General features: G+C 38.6%; 1 protein-coding gene across 1 annotated transcript in view; it reads left to right on the forward strand.

Annotated features, from left to right (window-relative positions):
- COL4A2 (collagen type IV alpha 2 chain) overlaps positions 1-22,053 on the forward strand; it is a 140,430-nt gene that overhangs the window by 67,256 nt on the left and 51,121 nt on the right. The window contains exon 5 of the mRNA XM_053968627.1: positions 21,915-22,049. Within this exon, the coding sequence (XP_053824602.1) occupies positions 21,915-22,049 (135 nt within the window). The remainder of the gene's footprint in view (positions 1-21,914; positions 22,050-22,053) is intronic.

Genomic DNA, 22,053 nt, shown 5'->3' on the forward strand with positions numbered 1-22,053 from the left:
TTCGTGCAAGTAGTCCTAGTGAAGTTTTCTAATTTGGAATAATCAAAAAGATAAACATGGGATTCTTTAACGAACAGTTACAAATTACTACAATGGACTGAATTGCAGCTTTTCTACTGTCATCATTATTCACACAGAAATGTGGTTCTAATCTGAAAAGAGGACTTCACTCACTGAAGTGATGCAAATAATGAGAAAAGATAGCTTTGCCTCTGCAGAACATGAAGAAACATGATACTTGAAGAAAGGAGGTGTTACCCACTGATGCAGCTCTAAGACCTTTGCAAGTGTTAAACAAAAGACATGGCAGAGCTGAGAATTAAATTGCTTATGTCTGAAGAGTACTAATCCAGTATTTTAGCTATGAAATAATGGTAGTGTTCTGAATTTCAGCTTTTGGTCTCCGTGTACTTGTTGAGTTCCAGCTGTTTCATTAGAATGATGTCTAATTTGAAGTATACTCTAGGTGTTCCTGCAGCCAACCCTGCAGTGCCAGTGCCCTTACAATCTGTATTCCTGCATTCTCAAGAGCTTTGTGCTCTTCCACAAGAGTATGGGGCAGAGGAAAGAGAAAAAGGAGACAAAAAGGACCTGTGTCTCATCCTGATACACAGCAAGGAAATGGTTGGGTAAGCATCTAGATCCAGGAGCTAGACATTGTGTTGGGTCTTTCTCTCTAAATGTAGCCCAGACTGAAAAGGAGGAGCTAAATTTCATCCTATATGTATAAGGACTTCTTTCAAAGACCAACAGCAGATCTCCCCAGTCCTCTGTGGAAATTCCACTGCATTCAATATAAAAAAAATCTGATTTCTTTCCCTGGTGAGATGTGTTTCAAATAGGCCGCTTGGCTGGCTCTGGAGGGATGCTGACGCCGCTCTAAACAAAACTACGCAAGCAGTCCGGCTGTGATGCCACATTAATCTCAACAAGTGCAGCTGGGGATTAAACCTATCCCAAGAGCTGATGTAGGAGGAGGTGATTATGCAGTAGCAACTTTGTTTAGCATTTCTTCACGTTTGTGGCTAACAGCGAGGTCTCGAGTGCGCTAGACACTACTAGAAAAGGGAAGGATTTTGCAGCTCCTGGCACTGCATATTATATACCAACAGAAGAAGCAAAGATTTATTTTTGCTCGCTGAATGAGAGAGAGAATGAAGTGCTGAGAGCTCTGTAACGTTTCATACTCTCTTAGACGCAAAGAGCCAGATGAATATTGTTGGAAAGAATGTGTTTATACAAGATTCATATTTATCGCAGAAGCTGTGGTCTTAACATTAGACAAGGCATGGGATGAAAAAGCTGAGCGTGTAGTAACTCAGCAAAATTCCTACTTCTGCCATGTATTAGCGTAAGCTTCAATTGCTTATTTTTAGGGGGTTATTTTAAAACAGCTTGCAAGCAATTTGTTTGTAATAAACACTTGCATATAGATTGAGAGAAAGTAAAATATATTGATTAAGAAAGCATTGTTTTCCAACTTTACTTAACTTTCCCAAGGCAAACAGCCACAAATAGTACTCTGAAAATGCCTGCACTTGTAGCCTTTAAAAAAAATAATCGCTGGACTTTGGACAATGTACCAGGCTTGGTCTCAACCTTGCACTGCATTGCAGGTTGTTGATAGCACAATCTGGATGGATTCTTCTGGGATCTCAGACTACATTCCCATGCTCTTTGACTTCATTGATTTAGCAGTAAATGGCACATTCTTGGAATGCTTGCAGCAGAAAGATTCTATATAATATGGATAGGAATAAGCATGTGAAATAGTTTGTATTTTAAGCAGAGCAGTTATTCCCTCTTGTTATATTACTGTGCTTTCTCTCATTCCCATGTTATTCCTAAAGCTTGTTATTGTGAGACATTCTGAGTCTTGAGAAACTGGAGTTAAACTAGTTTTTTCTTTAAACTGCTTTCTAAGAAAAAAAGGAGAGATGTTGGAAATTTTCCCATCAAACATCTGTTAGACCCTAATAGTTCCCAGTTCAGCTGTTCTGGTCTAGTACTGGGGTGGTGTAACTGAACTCAGTGGAGTTAATCAGAGGTGACAAGGCAATAGCATTTATTGCAACACACCTACAGTTTAAATAGCAGTGATGGCAGTATACTGAAAGCTAAATTAATCGCAAGTTAGGAAAATTGTGTAGTGAGAGGCAGAGGACTCTATGAATTATAGCTTTTAACATAAAGAAGCTGTAAATGGCCAGAAATTGACCAGAGGGAACCTTATTCTAGGAGACTTTCAGCATCAATCTCCCTTTGCAGTGGGAACCTTTTCTGAGTCCACTGCTGAAAGCCAGTGAATGTCTTATTCCAGCACTATATTCAGGCTGTTCTATCATTTAAATGTCCTTTCCATTTTCACTAAATCTTTCAGAAAGAGCTATATCTAGATCTGAGTTTTGATGTGCAGTGTATACAGTTACATTTCCGTTCACATGAAGATTAGGGGAAATAAATTACTATAAAGGCCTGGTTTAAGATGAGTACACAACCTATTCCCTCCTTTACTTTGGGTATCAAAGCCATATTAATAAGAATTTACACTGTTGGGAAGAAGATGAAAAAAAAGCAAGATTAAATTTCTGCACAATGCCCTTTTGGTAAACTGTAGCAGAGGAAAGGGGAATTAAAGTTGGTCTGTAAAAGCAGCTGAAGCAATTCCCTCCAGCATGAGGAAATCTTAGGCTGGAATAAGGCCAGCAGAGCCAGCATGGTGACATTGACTCCATTCACAGCATAGCAGATGTAAAATCAGGAGACAGCAAGATCCAAACATGCTGTCCTCCAGCATCAAAGCAAGGAGACTGCTCTTGGGTAGTGTATGGCAGAACAAATGTTAACAGAGCCAGTTTTGCTGACCTGAAATATTTTCAAGACTTGTGATATTTTATTCCTAAATAAGGCAAAACAAAACTATTTTTTTGAGACTATGATGAAAAAACAGTTTTAGAAAGGAAATATGCAGCTGTGCTCTAGGCTCGAACCTGAGCTTGCCATCTCCTCTGTAAGGGCTGTGTTTACTCACTAGCTCAAGAGTTGGCACCTTATCTCATTTTGACTAAAACCCTTGTTTTGTAATTAGGAATTCTGTCCCATTTTTCCTCCCCACTATCTTTTAAATCAATCCATACAAAGAACCTTTTCTGACATATTTCTGTTTTCATTCAGCAAAATAATTCTACACAGCTCTGGTTTTGAAGCTGTTTTAAGTCCAGTGCTGAACTCTCTTCAGACTGCCCTTAGGATGGGTGGCTTCTGTGGCTTCATGTTCCCAGCTTTGTTTAGCCCTTAAGAGCTAGAAAAACTGCAAGTATGCAATGGTCAAGCTTATGTTTCACTTTGATTTTCCACAGCAAGCAGAGTGATAAGCTTTTAAATGGCCTACTTGGGATCTGTAGGACTAGTAGCACTTAATTGTACAGATTTTTTGGCATTCGTGTTCAGCCTTCAAACACTGCTTCATGACCAGGACTTATTCATTGCAGCTTATTCATTGCTTTACCATCCATGGGCATAACATTTCGTTCCAAGCAGTGCTGTGGAAAGCACACTGTATTCCTGTTAATATTACATGAAGCTTAAGATTTTTTTTTTTGAAACCTCCTCTCCCAAGACTATTTATCTGTCTACATTGATATTTGTCTAAAGATATGTTTTACAGTCCATTTACTTACTGATGTGTCAGAAATTTGTTTACCAATAAAATGTAGATAAAAATATCAAGTATGTGTATATTGGTTTCCAGTATGTTTTTTCTATCCACAGTTTTTTAAAATTATAAAGATATATAATAATGCAAAAGTGAATACATTTCAGTGATAAAAGATTTGTCATTTATTGGGCTCATATATTCAATTTATTCTGGGATGCCTCAATCAAAGTAAACTGACCCAAAATAGTTTATTTTCTTCATTCAGACCATTTGGACCTCATTTCCAGAATCTTTTCTCACGGGAATTTCTCACTCATGTTGTGGATAGTCTGTGTGAGCAACAACTGAACGAGCAGGCAAAACCACAAGGATTGTTACAGGCATCTGATTATAATTACTAGCAAAGCTTCTAATCCTTGTTTCTCCAGCTATAGCTTCAAAAATCAGCTAATAGCACCACATGCAAACATTGTCACAATGACTTTGATGGGTTTAGGCATTGGGCAACAGAGACAAATTTTGGAACAAGATCCTGAGAAGGCCTTAAGTCTTTGCCGTGACTGCAGCTTGCATGGAACAGGAATGGAAAATTATCTGAACTCATCAAACTAGCTTATCATGAATGAATAGTCTTTCTGTGGATATAATGAGGAGGGAATAGACTGGAATGGTGTAGGAGAACTTCAATAAGAAGCTCTGTATTTCATGTTTGTGATAGCAAGTATCCTTGGGACATTCATTTTTCATAGTATTTGTGCTCATTTTTAGTTTTGTAGTCTTCATGCAGAGGATTAAAATTAATCTCTCCAATTGTTGTGGGAATTTTACATAACTTTGTAAAAAAACCACAAGTGCTGTGCATGAGCTGTTCAATTTTTTTACATTTGTAGAGCAAATTGGAGATAATAACATGGAGATAGAAAGTGTCCTTTACTTGGGGAAGATGGACTATGCAGAATTGAAGGGGTATGAGTACTGGGTGCTGCCCCATTCCTCTCAGTCCATCTGATGATCAATGGAAGGAAGAGCTGATAGTCCACAGTGTCACCTAAGACTCCCTAAGGCAATGCAGATCAGCAGCACTCCCAGCAAGGAGGATCTCCTATGTTCACCCCTTGCCTCCACCCTGCAAAAGGAAATCCACTCAGAAGAAGGTGGTACAGAGATGGCTGTGCAGTATGCCTTGTTTCTGCTTCCCAAAGAAAGCTGAAAAAACTTGTCTGGAAGATGCTGTGAGAAGCAGCTGACAGTTTGGGACAAGTTCATTTGAACAGACCCATAAAATAGGCACCCCAAAAATCACCAATTTCATTTTTACAGCTCAACTGTCCCATTGGATTCCTATGGTCCTTAGGAAGGACAGTGAGGAGAGCAGCCACTCTGCATAACACCCATCTCTCCGGAAAAGGAACTGATGAGCTTCAGCCAAGAAATTAGCATGGGCTTAGTTTTACCAGAAGTAACTCATACTTTGAATTTTTTAGGCTGAAGCTGCAGGGCAGTGGAATGCAACGAGTGCTTCCTGACTTCTAGGGCAGCAGCCCCACCAGGAATGCCTGTTGGTGGCTACTCCATGTGCGGATGTGTATCAGGAGTAGCTGTGCAAGGGTCTCTGCAAGACAAAATTTAAGCTTTGGAGAAAAGAATATCTAAGGACAATTTTTGAAAGTGCTTATTGCCCAACCTTATTACAAATAATTATTCAGTGTTATACCATTTAAGTCTCCTGAAGGATATATAGGAGCATTTAAAAAGAGGTACTTGAAATTGCTTTACAGATTTTCCCATGCCCCTCTCACACCACTCAACCACTGCATGCAAAAACATAAGTAGGTGTGGTTGCAGGCAGCTGATCTTGAGTGAGGCTTTGACAATCATATTATGTAATCTCATTTAATGCAGTATCAAATTTTTCTGAAAAGACAAGCATGTTTTGGGCCATATCTTGAAGGTCATGAAATGCCCATTTATCAAGTCTCACTTACTTCAGTCAGTAGCTTCTTGTGTACTCACAAGCTGTCAGCTGCTTATAGTCAGCTTTGTTGTGAGGACTTGCTGGAGTAATTCTCAGATTTCTTTTTCTTGTGCTCATTCAAAATGGCCTGCAAGGTGCCCTCTGATAGTTGTTTTTGCCTAGAGCATTGTGCTTCAATCTGTGCCATTTTACATGCCTGATATGCAACAAGGCACATTGATTACACCTAGAATGTAGGTTTTTTCAACAGTGTTTTTAATTCATTTCCCAAAATTTAAGATCATTTGTGTCATCAGCTTTTTTTAATCTGGAATGAATACTGGTGCATTTTTACTAAAATATATGTGCTCCATTAGGTTTAGGAAAAGAAGTGATTAATAAGGTAAAAGCATTTTAAATGGATTCTTGGATACTTTCTATTTAATCTCAGACATTTAACTGTTTGGTTGTTTTTTTTCTTTTTCACTACTATCTTTGGAACAGTGCAAGAAATCCCGCTGTTGTGTGGTTTCAGTTGTTTTATTTCAGGATGTTTTTTTAATTATGAGCGTGAAAGCATGCTTTAGCTAGCCTGTGACTGAACAAGGCTTAAATTAGGTCACAGCCTGACTTTTTGTGTTTACATTTTTGTCACTGCGTGTTTTATCCCAACACATATCTTCTGCGCTTCTTCTCTGAACTTGTTAACAGCTGCACAAAAACTGTCTTCTGCAATGTTTTTCCAAGTCTCTGTTTATCTCTGTGATGAAGGATTGCTGCTGCTGAAGCAGTCTAATAGTTAGCAAATCTTAAACTGACTGAAATTCACTTCAATTTAGAAGGGCTTGTCTGACACCTGTGGCACCCTTGGGGCGTGATAGGGATTGTGATACTCACGTGTTTCTGCAAAAAGGTGGAAGGGAATTCACTGTGGGCTTCAGAGAGGTGGATGTGGGGAGGTGCTGGGCATTGACTGGAGAGTAGTGCTGTCATCCAGGGGTGCTTCTCATCTTCAGTTTGGCGCACAGGAATGACGCCACTTTAGGTCAGTACAGACCCATCTCAAGCCCTCATCAGTATCTGCACACATTTACTGAGGAATGAGAAGGCTGTAGTTTTACATGCTTATCCTACAACCACTCCTTGTTATCAGGCAAACATGAAGGTAAAAGTAAACCTCTTGCCCCCATTTGTTGGGTTTTTCCTAAAACTTCTGGTTTCTTAATACTACTGATTTGTTCATCTATTGTGAAGAAAGTGAACCCCGCATATTGTCTGGGTAGTGTCATTAATCTTTCTAAGTTGAAAGCTGTATTCCTTAAAAACACACCAATTAATAGCTGTATCTTATATCTGAAGGAAAGTTTAGGGCATCAGTGTTCTCAGTGTGATGGAGAATGTCAGGCCCTGTTGTTTAGCTGTTTTCTCAAGTCATTTCTGATTCCTGCTGACAAGGATTAAACATTCAATTTGGTAACAAGGTCATCAGTTCTCTAAGATACTAATTGAATGAAGTAGCATGTTGCTTAGTGAAACAGCTGAAAAGCAATCTAAGCCTATACTTTGCTATGCCTAGAAATACATGTCCAGATATTTTCATTAATGTTTCTGCTGTACAGTCAAAGTACATTAATTTCACTTTTTTGTCAAATAATTTAATTTGGTCAAATAATTGAATGTACTGGGAGAAGTTCAGTCAAGGAGGAACTTCTGCAGAAATCTCATAACTAATTTGCATAAAATAAATTATTTAAATTTCTGTGGTAACTTGACATTTAAGACATTCATAGCTCAGTGTCTAGTCAGGCCTTTATAAATAATCAGAATTAACTGGAAAATCATATTAAACCATATTTCTCTTCAGAATAAAACAGTTTTATTGAATGCTGAGAGGAAATAGATCTGATTTTCTTTTTTGTCCACAATCTATCATGGTTAATAATTCAAATTCTTTCTCTATGATGCTTCATTAAAATTCTTCCTGAATTGCATCATCTCCATGGGGTTACTAAACCATATTCTCTTAGAAATGTTTCATCTTCCAAAGGTATCTGACATGTATAGGAATTAGATTGATAAAATCATCACGACCAAAAAGAATATGCAAATAGGAAAATTGCTGATTTTCTTCATTGCAGTTGGGTTAATATTTATTGAGGTCATGTTGTGTTACCCCAGCCAGCATACTTAAAAATGAATTTTCATTGATTCTTGTTTCGGTCCTTGTTAATGGAAACTTACCATATGAAAATTCTGTTAGCCTTATTAAGACAAATTTAATTTTTGATTTTTTTTTTTTCCTGTATCTGTTGAAAATCTATTTTCGGTTTCTTATTTGTTTGGAGGCGGCAGGGGAAGTAGGAAGAGAAATATGGCTGTAAATCAAAAATATTCAGAGGAAGCTGAATAGCTCTGTCATCTTTCTTTACTCTGAATCTTTCTTCAAATCTCTCCTTTTAGGCACACCTTCTTTTTTGTGTCAAAATGTAATGGAAATATCAGGCTGTGTTCATAAAAAAGTAATTTGGTGTTTATCCTTAGGAGTGCTTATTGGTGTCTGCCTGTGGTGGAAACAAATAACAGCAGAAACTTCTTCAGTCTAGTTCATAACTGTATAAATCAGTACAGTTGGTTGAGGGATAGTCCGGCAGGATTTTAGCAAGGTTATTAAAGCATTGCAGGACCAGAAGGCTGTTTTTTCTTGTAAACACCCATGTAAACTGTAAAGATATGTGAGACCTCACATATACATAAGTATGTCTGCAACAAACACACAGCTAGAGTTATCCACAGGCAGATAGCTATAAACCTGAATCTTGGCTTTTGTCAATAATGCTAACTTTACCAAACACTTCATAGTAATTATCAGTGTTTTTAACAGTAAGAAAGTATTCCACCTCATGTCAGTGACTCCCACCCCTTATCTGTTCTAAGGAGACTAGAGTGCTTTATGGCTTGTGTTAGATACACAGAGATCTGAAGACAGCAAACAAAAGAGAGAATAAATATGTACACAGACAGAAAAAAAATCTACAGACATCACAGACAGGAAAAAATCTAAGCAATAGAATAGGCAAACAGCTAAATTCCAGGGTCTTAAAGAGGATTCTGAATATCAGTATCGCCATATTTCACTGAATCACAGAATGACTGAGGTTGGAAAGGGGCTCTAAGATCATCTAGTCCAGCCACCCATGCTCAAGCAGGGTCAGCTAGAGCAGGTAATATTTGGATAGTCTTTTTTATTTCCTGGGTAATTTGTGGATTACCAATATCCAGGCCATCATGCCTCATTCAGCCATCCACATCATCAGTCTGTACCGAGCACTGTAGCGTCCATAACACTATTGCTCAGAGTTTGTTTCCTCTCATGTAGCAAATGTACTTTATCTCTTGACAAAAAAAAAAAAAAAAAAAAAAAAAAAAAAAAAAAAAAAAAAAAAAAAAAAAAAGAAAGTTATAGGCATTAACTTGGATAGGAGAGCTAGCATTGGCTCTTTTCAGTAGCTGGATAAAAGCCTTAGGTTCTTCCAGACACAGAAACAGTCAGAAAAGATGAAAATATTTTTTCACAAAAAAAAGGAGGAGCGAGACCCAAAAATTCAAAGGAACCACATAAATAAAGGTGCATTTGTTACTCTCTCTGTCAAAAATACAGAAGGCTGACACTCCATGTGGTAGTTGATATCTTCTCAGGGACCTGGAGAATCCAGGACCTATAAATCTCAGGTACAGATGTTCCAGCATTAACTAGTGCTTTGGAAAGGAGGAGAAGCTTCACATTTATCTCTTGCTTCCTTTCATCCTTGCCTGTAACAGATACGGTAAGGCCAGAGCGGCATCTTAGCAGAAGTTTGGGGTCATGGTTGACCTGTGAACTGTGCCATTCTGACCATTTCACCACCAGCAATTCAATTTCCCCTGTCAATAAATGCAGCCTCTCCCATGAGACTGATGGAAGCATCTCTGCAAGTACATTAAAAGTTCACAAAGACAGCGCATCACTACACATCACTAATTCCTTTGACACAGCTAATCCTGTAAGCAGACTGTGTTTTAGCCAAGAAGACACTAATTTAACAAAGCTTAGAGACACTCTAGGATCACTCTGAAATACTGAGGATATTTTCCTCAGGCTGAAGCCTGAAACCAGTCCCCAGTGATGGGACCCAGATGAGTAGTTATGACAAATTGTTTAGCAGTCTCTCTGGTGTTCTGATAGAACAGATAAGCTCCCTCTATTGTTTCTCCTTGTCTGGAAGGCTTCTCTTTTCCTCCACATTACCTGCATTTGCTACCAGTTAGAGAGCAACCTAAATTTTCTCCAAGACCTCTCAAACTAAAGGCATGTCCTTCAATTAAAAGCAACTTGCCAGTACAATTTAGCAGTGCCTTGACTCCCTCAGTATCTGCAGAATGAAAAGGAGTAAAGGATCCTTGTCTCTAAACTGGAGAATCAGGGATTTGACAGGTGGACCACTTGGTGCACAAGGAATTGGCTGGATGGACACACACACACAGAGTTATAGTCAATAGCTCAATGTCCGAGTGGAAAGTAGTGCCGAGTGATGTTCCTCAGGGATTGGTCTTGGGATCAGCACTGTTCAACATCTTTGTCAGCTGCCTGGACAATGGGACTAAGTGCACCCTCATCAAGTTTCCTGATGACACCAAGCTGTGTGGTGTGGTCAACATGCTGGAGGGGAAGGATGCCATCCAGTGTGAAAAGCTCAAGTTCAACAAAGCCAAGTACAAGTGGTTTGGGTTGGAGTAGCCCAATCAATACAGGCTGGGGGATGACCAGATTGAGAACAGCCCTGAGAATGACTTGGAGGTGTTGGTGGGCAAGAAGCTCAACATGACTCAACTCAATTGCAGCCCAGAAAGCCAACACATGCTGTGCTGGATCAAAACCAGATGATGTGACCAGCAGGTTGAGGAAGGTAATTCCCCCTGCATTCTGCTCTGGTGAGATCCAGACTGTAGTGCTGTGTCCAGCTCTGGAGCCCCCAACATGGACCTGCTGGAGCAAGTCCAGAGAAGGGCTGCAATGATGATCAGAGGGCCAGAACACCTCTCCTATGAGAACAAGCTGAGACCTGGAGCTGTTAAGACTGGAGAAGAGGCTCCAGGGAGACCTTTTAGCAGCCTTCCAGTATCTAAAGGATGCCTACAAAAATGCTGGAGAGGGACTTTTCACAAGGGCATGTGGTATTGGCTTTAAGCTGAAAGAGGACAAGTGTAAATTAGATTTTAGGAGGAAATTCTTTACTGTGAGGGTGGTGAGGCAATGGAACAGCTTACCCAGAGAGATGGTAGATGTTCAACTCCTGGAATTGTTCAAGGTTAGATTGGATGGGACTTTGTTCAGTCTGGTGTAGTAGAAGGTATTCCTGCCCTTGGTAACAGGGTTGGAATGAGATTATTTTTAATGCCTCTTCCAGTCCAAACCATTCTATGATTTTATGATCAAACAAAATGGTTTGCTCTGATTATTATCCCAATCCTTTGCTGAAGAAGCTCCATAGCCCGTACTGCCTACAATAAATGGTTAAAAAATTCCCAGTAGCTTTTGAAATCAATATTTGAAATTATAAATAGGCTTTCTCCTTGAACAGCTGTGGAACTGTCTGCTGCTGATGTTCTCCAGAACATCCTTTCCCATGAGTGATGAGATTTTGGAATCTGCAGAAGATGTGTGGGCACTCTTGGCCCCCCTTAGTGCTACCTCAAACTGAGTCTACCAGAAAAACTAGATATTTTGTAATGAATCTGCAGAATCTTCCTGTTCAAGTTCATATTCCACCCCTGACCCTCTCCAAGACTATTATCACAAGTTACATTCATTTTTTTTCCAGGTAGATGATACAGAACTATTTTCTTCATAATTCAAAGGAAAATGTTTTTACTCTCCTGCCTGATTTGAAAGAAAAAAAAAAAAAAGAAGACTTCACAGAATCACAGAGAGTTCTCCAAGTAATTGGTTGCCATAATACTTTCTCCAAATGATTTAGCTTCCCTAGATTATGATTCAGCTTGATCTAGTACTGCCAACTTGTAAAAACTCACTGTGAATTTGTGCAGGGAACATAATTGTATGATATAAAAGACAACTGCTGATAATTTTCAGTATTTCTATTTACTAACTGAAGATTTCTCATAGATTGTCAAATTGTCAAATTAGACAATTTGTTGATTCTGGAGACAAACCCAACATGAAGGCAGGCCCAGCTTAACAACCATCAAAGTGATTGCGTTAGAATATTTGTGAGGTTAACAACCGACGTACACTGGAAAGCATAAGGGTTGATTTAGCTTCAGTGTAAGCTGACTCAACAGGAGGTTTCAGCAGAGTCCCAGTTACTGATATTTCTAGACCATTTGCATTGATACATCAAGGTTGGGAAATCATGTAGAGGAAACAACTGTACAAACTGTTCAGATGATATCATAGCACCCTACTGCTCTTGAGGCTCATCTGTCTAGAAGGGCTAGGAGAAAAAAAGTGTCTCTGATTCTGTATCGACAATGACTCTACATATGGCTGCACACATCTGCCTTAAAGCCCACCATCCTTCCTGGTGGTTCAGAGCCAATCATCTGGCCTTGTCAGGAACTCAGAGACTGTCCCAAACTGTAAATTCCCATGACCGGAGCGTGATGGTCTGTGCCGAGTCTCTTCTGCATGCTGCTAGAACATGTGTTCTGGGCTCCCATGTGAGAGGGTATCCCAGTACACAAATTACTAAAATGTCACAGCCTCTGTAAAAGAATTAAATTCTTTCTGTAGTTAAAGCAGCCAATAGTAACTTTTATTTGCATGATCAAGTCAGTTTTGATAGCTGTTCCCACCACAAAAATAGTTACACTTTTGTTTAAACAGAAGAACACAGAATGGAAAAATTGGCATACGATAGGCTGAACTCCTGCAGGGGTTTTAATTTTCACATACTCTTAAACTCATGGAGCCTAATGAGCTTAACATTTTGGCCAGTTGCACAATTTGGAAATTTCAACAGTGAATGGTTTTTGGACCAAAAAAAAAAAAAAATGTTCTCACAAATATGAAAAGTGAACAGATGTTACTATTGGTGTTTCCAACGCCTACTGACAGAAAACATCTGTGTTGAACTTCCTGAATTTTAGGATCTTGAGAACACTCCCACACACCACTGAAAGCCATTTGAAAGCAATTGGGCTGGCAGATTGGCTCTTGTGTCTATGACTGAATGTTCTAACTCAAGCAGGTGCTGGTTGTTGTCTTGCCTTGAGAAAGCCCAGTTAGCCAAGCAGCAATCTTACAGCTGTCCAACCAACTGCGTTATCCAAGTTGTTGGCAATATGTGCGAGGTATGCTTTTAAAAAGTTCCAGAAAGCAGCTGATCTTAATATGATGATGGTAATAAAATGAATAGAAAGAATGAAAAGAACTTTAAAAAAATGATTTTGATGCAGATACTAGCAGAGTAGGAAGATTACACTGCATTCTATGATGCCCTGGAAATTTTTTGCTTTTTTGATCCTGTAAAAGTCCATGTTGAATGAACAGAATTTTGTTCTATAAATATACTCATGGTACTAAAAACTAAAAAGTCTGCTCCTTTACATGAGCATGATACAGCAGATGTCACAGAGTAACTGGGAGTTCCCTGCTTCCTCCTGCTCCTTGTCCACACCCATCAGTGTGATAATTGTCTGGTTGTAAGAGCATATTTGGCAAAGTGATTTTCCTCTCTGGTGAATTTTTGGTTGGCTGTCAAGCTAACCTTCTCCAATTAATTACATAGTAATGAACATTTGACAAGTCATTTATTCGACAATGTCATTTTAGTGTTCTGCAAAACATCATTAGCTCATTCAAGTTTATTCAAGTTCATTCAAAGTTGACATCTCCGAATTTAACTTTAGTTACCTCTTTCTCAAAAACAGAATTTAGCTGGTAGTCAAAGGGACAGTCACTAAAGTAGGGTTTTTTTTCTGATTTTATAGTTGTCTTAGCTTGGTAGTCTCAGTTTCACCAACATAAAGTGAGAAGCTCTGTTAACTGCACTTCCACTCTCAGGCTAACATTGAATAAATGCATATGCTTTTGAACACACACCATTATCATCTGATTACTCTTTAATGCTGCAATATTTCTAACTTCCAAGAAAATCCTACTGTTTTGTACTAGCAGTAGCAGCATTTCTGCCATGTATTATCTGCCAGGTTAAGTAAATGCATTGCATTTATATCAGCTTCCTTTTCATGCAGCATGATTTTTCAGTCTTAATTCTAATTGCTAAATCCACCATTTCAGGACTTGATCTTTGGGGTGGTGCCTTCTTGCACAGTTTAGAAAGCAATGATGTGAGGTCAGCTTTTGAGCTAGAAACCTTTTATAGACACTTAAGAAAAATGGGCACATTCAGGTGCATTTGCTTGACTTAGTTTGAGTATCTGCATACCATGAGATATCACCTGCACCTGATGTGATCTTTTGATGACTACACTGCAGATAAACTGCATTATGTTATCTACAGATAACTATAGATAAATGTCTACATCTCTTCTATAAATACAATACTTAAAAAATTCAGTGCCTTTCAAGTCATTCCAAGTCTTCTCACATAATTCAGTACAGCATGCTTACTAGAGAGATACATTTGCTATTATATGTCTTAATTCTGAAGCTAAATTTCCTAGTTTGTCTGTTTAGCCGTACTTCAGCAGAGATTCTGCTTTGTACTTTCAGAGATATCCCTTTACTGAGTCTGCAAACAAAAGCATTCTTTGCCTTTGCCCAACGCTTCTTTCCCACATCTTGTCCACCATCCTCTTCTACTTTCCTCTATGCAATGACCTTTTGAAGGTTTAGTATGGAAATCCTCGTGTGGTTTTGTCTAGACTTGCCCTTTCTTATGCTTTTCTTTGAGAGATCATTGCTGTGGTCCCAGTATTGTTCTTACTACAGAAGCACTGCACAGCACAGAAAGCATTTCTGACATTTACTCCTGTGTATTTTGTGACATGAAGAAACTATTAACTGGCTCTTTTGAGTTCTTGACCTACATTCCAGCATATATTTACTTTTGCACATGTTTTATCTTCTTGGGTGACATAGCAGCTTTCTGGAAGATCACAAATTAGATCAAACCGTGGGAACAGAAAACAGTACAAAATTATTTCATTACTGAGTACAGAAAAGGGATGTGGCTTCTGCTAAAGTGAATGCTTTCATAGTTCTTTTTTAAATGAAGATTTAACATGTATTCCTTCCTTAATGAAAAAAAGAAAAAAAAAATAAAATAAATCCACCCTTCTGCAAGCTGAATCACTGCTCTGGAATTAATGGTAATGTCATTTGGTCACCACTGTCCTGGGAGAAAATGTTGTATATCCAGACAATGAAGTTAAAAGAACAGCAGATTGTTACCATGCCACTAGGCTGAACTAGTCTCATTTTTTAGTTATTTTTAACGAATTTTATAATTTCTTGTTTACTTTTGTTATAAATAAAAAAAGCTTGTTAACAAATGAGAAGGAAAGTCTTTTCTGAGAATAAGAGCTGGAATGTGAAACTCAGCTAAATAACCTCCTCTAAAGTAGCAAAACAGAAAAAAAAAAGGTAGAAATAACCATTAGTTATGTACTTTTTTGTTAAAGCCTGCCAACTCTTTCAGTGCTCTTTTTGTGTTTAAGAATTTAATATCACGCAGCTTAAGGCACAAGAGAAAAGTTTGATTTGCTTATCAATATTCTAGTTAGACAACAGAGGCTCCATCTCCTCCTGGTGCCATGGTACACTGGTAACCATGTTCTTACTAAATGTCCAAAATATCAGAATAAGACTCCCCTTTTGGTATCAGTGTGGTGGCAGAGGTTAATGCCAGCCCTACACTAAAAATACAGATTCAGAAGATAAATTTGAGAATTTTCAAGCCTGTGACAGTAAATGTAAATTTAGCAATACAATGAAGAAGTAAGGTAATAAGTTTTTCTCATTTCTCTTAGAAGACCAAGTGTGCCTACTACACAAAATATATGTTGAATGACAGAACACCTTCTCTTTGGGCAGCCATGCTGCTCAGTTGCATGATGCATTTAATCCCATTTTATTTGCACTTCCCCAGCTATCTCACTTACAGACATTTTGGCAGAAACCTTCTGCTTTTGTTGCCTCAGACCTCACTCAAGGACAGTTTGACCCTATCTGAACTCCTTATCAGATTTCCTGAAGGCTGTACCATGGCTGGAATCCTGCACCTGCAGTGGTGGGGGCTGCGTGCAGCAGCAATGGCTGGTGCCATCTAGTGAGGAGCTTCTGAATGCTCACTGCAAACTATTGCAAGGCTTTTAGGGAGTCCCGAAGACACAGGAATAAAGTAACATGCTAATATGATTAACAACCAAGCCTGCAAAATTCCAGGATTTTTTTCTCTCAGATGATCTTTTTGTCCAGGTGCTGGCATTGGTTGTGTTTTGCCCTGTGTATTTGTATTTCCTACCCTTCCATGGATCGTTTTGATCTGTTCTTCCTGGGTGGAATTAAAAAAGCATTTAAGTCTTGCTTAAACAAAACTCTTGAGTTGCTGAGGTGGATGGAACCATTCAAACTACATCATCAATGCATGATATAATGATGGAAGGTACATAAATGTTCCATTTTCTTTTGTGTCATGGTAGGTGTTGGACCCATTAGTGTCTGAAGGTCTCTGGAGGTCTGTCTGTACTGGGCAGCCCAGTGCCACCAGAAGCAGCTGCTGAGTCAAACCATGCCATGGTAGCAGGTGTTCCATGTGGTCTGCTTTTCTCTGTCTCTCAGCCCAAAGTGGTGCAATTCCATGGGTGAAGTATTTCTGACAAAGTGTGCACTTCATGGAGCTGAACCCCAAACCCTTCCCCTACATATTCCCCTCTAATACATTTAATCCATAAACTCCTAGATAACCTCCTGGATTTATGCTCCAGCAGAAATGCCAGGTGATATGCCCATCCTTGTCTGACTCTGTGTGCCACAGCAGGTTCTTGAGGTTCTTCCTTGTAGTTTACATTTTTGGGGGTAGTGGGAGCTCTAAGGTCATACTTTTTTTATTTGGGGTCAGTGATTGCTTTAGTGCAGTACATCCATTGAAACCAACTGAAAGAATCACAAATATCCACATTTGCACCCAGTTTTCCACATTTTGCCAGCATTACATTTAAAAACTTTTCTGTTTCTTTCTTGTGTGCCTGGAGGGATGTCTTTTCCTGGGTTAACACTTTTAATCAGCTCAAAAGTTGCTCATTTTCCTTATAAATTGTTTTATTCCCTGTTGAGTTGCTGTCTGTTCTGCTTGCTGGTCTCACTGAGTAGGAGTGCACTGAGGTCCTTGCTGTCACGTCCTTTCCCCATCTGTTCTTACAGAGACCGTTCCAGACTAAGAGCTTTTACAAAGAAATCCCAGCTCCAGCTTGTCTGTCATGGTCAGATCACCCTTCCTGCAGGAAATGAACTTGTCCTTTCACCAGTGACCTTTTTAAAATGTCAGGGAATTAACCTCCTTTCTTTTTGTCCTCTGTTAAAATGATGGTCTACAAGGCTCGTTTCCATGTGGGGAATACTGAATCATCACATTCCATGTACCAGAAGCAATTGCAAAATGGTTATCTGTAATGAAACATGGAGAAATGGGCTCAGTGGCTGTGAAGCTCTGTAGAAACTCTGATTCTGCCTCCTCTTTATTGCAAATCAACAGTTTTCTCCTATCTTTGTATCTCCACCCTGGTAGGTGGATTTCTCAGCAATTCATGATTCATGTGTTTTAAAACCTTTGGAGCAGGTACTGTCATTTATTGCATCTCTCTTTGTATAGCACATCAAACATTTGGTTGCTCTCAAAATTAGCACACCCTCCTCTGTCAATTTTGTTTCCACACTGTAAATTTAACACTAAATTAGAAGGAAGAAAGTATTGCAACATGATATCTCTTTCATCTGACTGATGGTAAAAGAACTGGAAATTAAAGTTCAAGCTGCAGAACATGAACATTGAGTACAAATTTAAAAGTCTGATCAGGATCTTCTTACGTCCACTGGTACTTAATTGCAAAATGTAGTTATTTAATTCAGTCACAACCTTGGCAGCATTTTCTTTCATGCATGTTACTGGACAAGTGACAATGTATATGCAACATGGCAAATATTTTCTGGGGAGATTTCCTTCAGGCTTTCTAATTTCCAACCTTTGCTCCTCTCTGTAAATAGTTTTTGCACAATATCTGGGCTGGCCACAAGAATTTTGTGAGACCTCTTCCAGTCAGCTGAAGTTGCAGGAATAGCAAAGCAGGGACTGACTATTTAGGTGTATATCTTGACACTGGGAGCGTTGTAATTCAACTAAAGGGTTGTGGAATTATAAAAACAATGAAAGAACTTCTTGTTAATATTCAAGATAGTCCATCAGCCTACTTTTTCCTTTTCTTTTTATGCACTCTCTCAGAGGTACTGGCCATGGCATTCCACACACACTTCAGTGAGCCTCTTAGCCCATAAGTCCTGTGGTGAGTGACATGGGTAATGTTGCCATGATCTGGACTAGGGAAGAGGTCCAGTTCACCCTAGTAAAATGGGAAGGGCACTGCATGTACAAGAGAAAGAACTTAATGAGTTTTCTGAAATATGACACGGATGATATGTTCCCCTAGGCTTGCTTTTTTTTTTTTTTTTTTTTTTTAAAGACCTGGGAATTTTAAGTCAAGCACAATTTTACAGCTTTGGCAAATTCTCTAGAATTTCTGACCCTCCAGGAGCACAGACAGAGTAGTACCATGCATGGCATGTGTCACACAGGGGTATTTGGGGTAAGAATTGAGTCATGTTTTGTTTGACTGAACCTTTCAAACTGACTGTCTTTGCTTAAATCTCCTCAGTGACCTTTGACAAAGAGAGAATGTTCTTAGGTCACTTGCTAATGAAGAGGGGACATACTTGTCCAACAAAAGATCTAAGATAAAGAAAGCAGAGTTAAAGCTGACATGTCTGAGTTAACAGAGGTTAACAAAGTTAATTCAGTTAACAAGCCAAGGTACTAATTGGCTGAAGAATTACACAAACATTGTCATGATATTAAGTATTTCCCCAGCACTGCCTCTCGCCTTGTGTTAAACTAGTCCCATGAGGATCTCTTCTTTTCTCCTCACATTAAATAACCCATATTCCTCAACAAACAAATGACCAGATAACTACCAGGGAAAGCATGGGGAAGGGGTGCTGATGCCCAGTCCTCTTCCTTGTTTTTCCATTCCTTGTTTATTTCTTCTTCCACACCAGACAGGAAAATGGGACTGGAAGTGGGAGAGTGAACTCCTACATCTGATGTAGGAGTTAGAAAGGTAACCATGTTCCATGGGATACCACCTTTGAACTCTACAGTTCCGCATGGTCCCTATAGAAAGCCAGGCACAGATCTGAAATTCCTGAACATAACCAGCCTTTTATCAGAAACTGCAGTGAAAAGTTTTGCATGTGTTCTACCTCCAGACAGCTGCCCCCTAAAGGAGGGTAGATTGGCAATAAAGAGATAGTTTTCTTATCTCAGGAGGATGAGTGGTTTTTGGAATTTAGATTATTTATTCTGGCTTTCAGGTACTCCAAACATGAAGTGGCATTTTCAGTGCTCAAAACCCATGTATACCTTTCTTTGCAGAAGCAACTGAAACATTTATTTTCAGAAATTAAATGCAATTGGAGCCAACTCAGATTTCTACAAATGAATCTTAATTATTTGTCAGTGTTCTTTGCAGATGTAATAGATATGTTTCCATCATTTTTCAACCTTTTTAAAGGTTCCTTTCTAGATTTGAGTGCATGAGGAAGAATAAGCTACCTTAAACGTTGAATAATATTTTAAGGCTTTAAAGTAAAATTGAAATATTTTTGATTGATATTTGCATGAGAATTTATACTTCTCTACCAAAACAACCCAAACAAACAAAAAAAAAAAAAAAAAAAAAAAAATCACTGATTCTATTTTTTAATGAATGAAATGTCTATTTCCCTAAAAAGGCAGTTTTGTGGGACATGCTCATATGTATTTTGTCAATTCCTATATACATAAATTTTGAGTCATAGTAGGTAAGAAAAGTAGAGAAAATGAGGTGTAAGAAAAATTTTCTTTTTCCTGATCTTGGAACTCACACTGAAAAATTCTGGTTCAGATTTAAGTCATTATTCCACTGCTTTTAATCAGCATCTTTTCCTTTGAGTCAGGCAACTCAGAAAATATGTCTACTGGAATCCGCACCTCCACAGAACAAATTTTAGAGATTCACTGCATTTTGAAAACAACTAAGAACTACTACTGGTGGAGGTAGATGCATTTGTAGTAGCCAGCAGTGCCTGGCATAAGGAAATGAGCAGCTGCTTGTTCAGATGCATATGCCTCCTGCCAACACAAGTTCTTTTATATTTTAGATGTATTCATGTAATCTTTGTTTCTTCTCAGTTAATCTGAAAAGACATTGGCCTCTTAGCACCTAATAGTCCACATAAGCAGAGCTGGTTTAAAAGTAAGGATTCTGTATAAAGTCAGGTTTGGTGGTAAGCAGAGGGAATTCTCTTTCACACTGACAGCTCAAACATTTAAATTCATGTTGTCCTTTGGCACTGCTCCTAAAGCATCAGTCTTGTCAAATCAGTCATAACAGTAGAGCAAAAGATCCATACTGTACAAGTATGGATCATACTGTACATACTGTACCTATTGGCTCATTCCTAGTCTTCTTCCAAAATTAAAGACTTGCACTTAGTTCTGTACTCTGTTTGGCTGTGTCAACTTCTCAATATGGACTCATATGATGTGATACAATAAGATTTAAAATACAAAAACAACCCCAAGTGTTGTGACAACCATTTTGTATGGAAGCAGTGTGGAAAATTGATTTGTTTCTGAAGATAGAAGTAACCTATGTTTCAGTCATGGGGGGGTATGTGGTATGAAAACAACTATAGCACAAATAAATGTTTATTTTAGATAGTTGTTGACTATTAAGTTTTTAAATCATATGACAAATAGGCCTATGAGACTAAAATAAATTTTGCCTAATATCAGTAAGGCTTTGTTCAGTGTAATTCATACAACTTCCTGATCCAAAGAAATTAGGCTATCTTCAGGTTTCTTTTTTTCAAGTCCCCACACTGCCCTCTTTCCACCTCAATGGCATTAAATGAAGTTGAACTCTTGAATAGGAATTGCATTCACCTTCTAGTTCTTTCTTTGAAGGCATGGGCAAGACTGTAAGTATTTTATACTAAAAGAAAATAGTATTTTTAATCAGCTTTCTGGAATGAATATATATGTGCTGGTTCATGGTTTGCTGTAGTTCTTCTCCTTTGTAAGATACTAGTGCTGTTCCAGCCTGGTATGTGAAAAAAATCTAATTGCATTTTAAAAACAACTTTCATTAGATTTGACTTAATTTGAATGTCTTGGTAAATGATGCTTTGCCCCATTTAAAACATATTTCTCCAGAAAAGATTGCAGCAATGTACTATTAATGTTATTAGTGCAGTGAGTACATGCAAAACATGTGTGCCTTCGGTGATGCTACGTCTGGAACAATATTCAAATACTTCAGTTCACAGATCTTAGACATACTGTCACAATCCATTACTTAAACCACCACTGTGTCATTCCAAAATTGTTTTTTCCTCTTTTGAGCCTTGTGATGTTGGCAGCCAACAGGAATTATTTTTAAACAATGGTTGAAGTGGCGTGAAGAGCCGAACCAGCACTGGAAGGGAGGATGACCAGAGAGCCCTGTGTGCAACTCTTCAACCTGTGTGGATCCATGCATGTCCCATCATTTTCAGGCTCCACTGCTGAATAGAAATATTGTCACTAAAGGGGCAGAAATTCCTGCCATTAAATATCAGGTGCCACTTGTAATAAATATGGCCAATAAGCAAATTTCACGGTTAATGTATTTTACTTGTTTGGAGTGTCATACATTATATTGTAGGAGAATCGCTCTTGAGAAAACTCATTCCAAACAGTTTTTTCGTAGAGTGGCCATGAATACTGAAGTAGTGAATATTGATTTGAATGCTAATATCCATGTGTTAATTTTGTGACCACATGTGCAATATACTCACTGCTGCTGGAATTTCTCTGTGTGATGTTTCAGATGACTTTTATCAAAGAGCCTGGCCTACTGGGATGGAAAGAAATTCTGTGTTTATTTTTTCTTTGAGAGATTGACTTCATTGCAGGAGTGATAACCTATCCAGCTTCATGCATCTCAACTGTTCCTATGTAAATGCTGTTTTATTGTTTTTATCAGGGCCAGCCAGGACTCCTTGGATCACAGGGATTCACTGGACCACCAGGATTGATGGGGATCCCAGGAGTGCAAGGTCCCAAAGGTCACAAAGGTGAAAGAGGATACCCAGGAATAACTGGACCCAAAGGAGAAGTGGTAA

Source organism: Vidua chalybeata, chromosome 2 (assembly GCF_026979565.1).
Source record: "Vidua chalybeata isolate OUT-0048 chromosome 2, bVidCha1 merged haplotype, whole genome shotgun sequence".
NCBI lineage: Eukaryota > Metazoa > Chordata > Aves > Passeriformes > Viduidae > Vidua > Vidua chalybeata.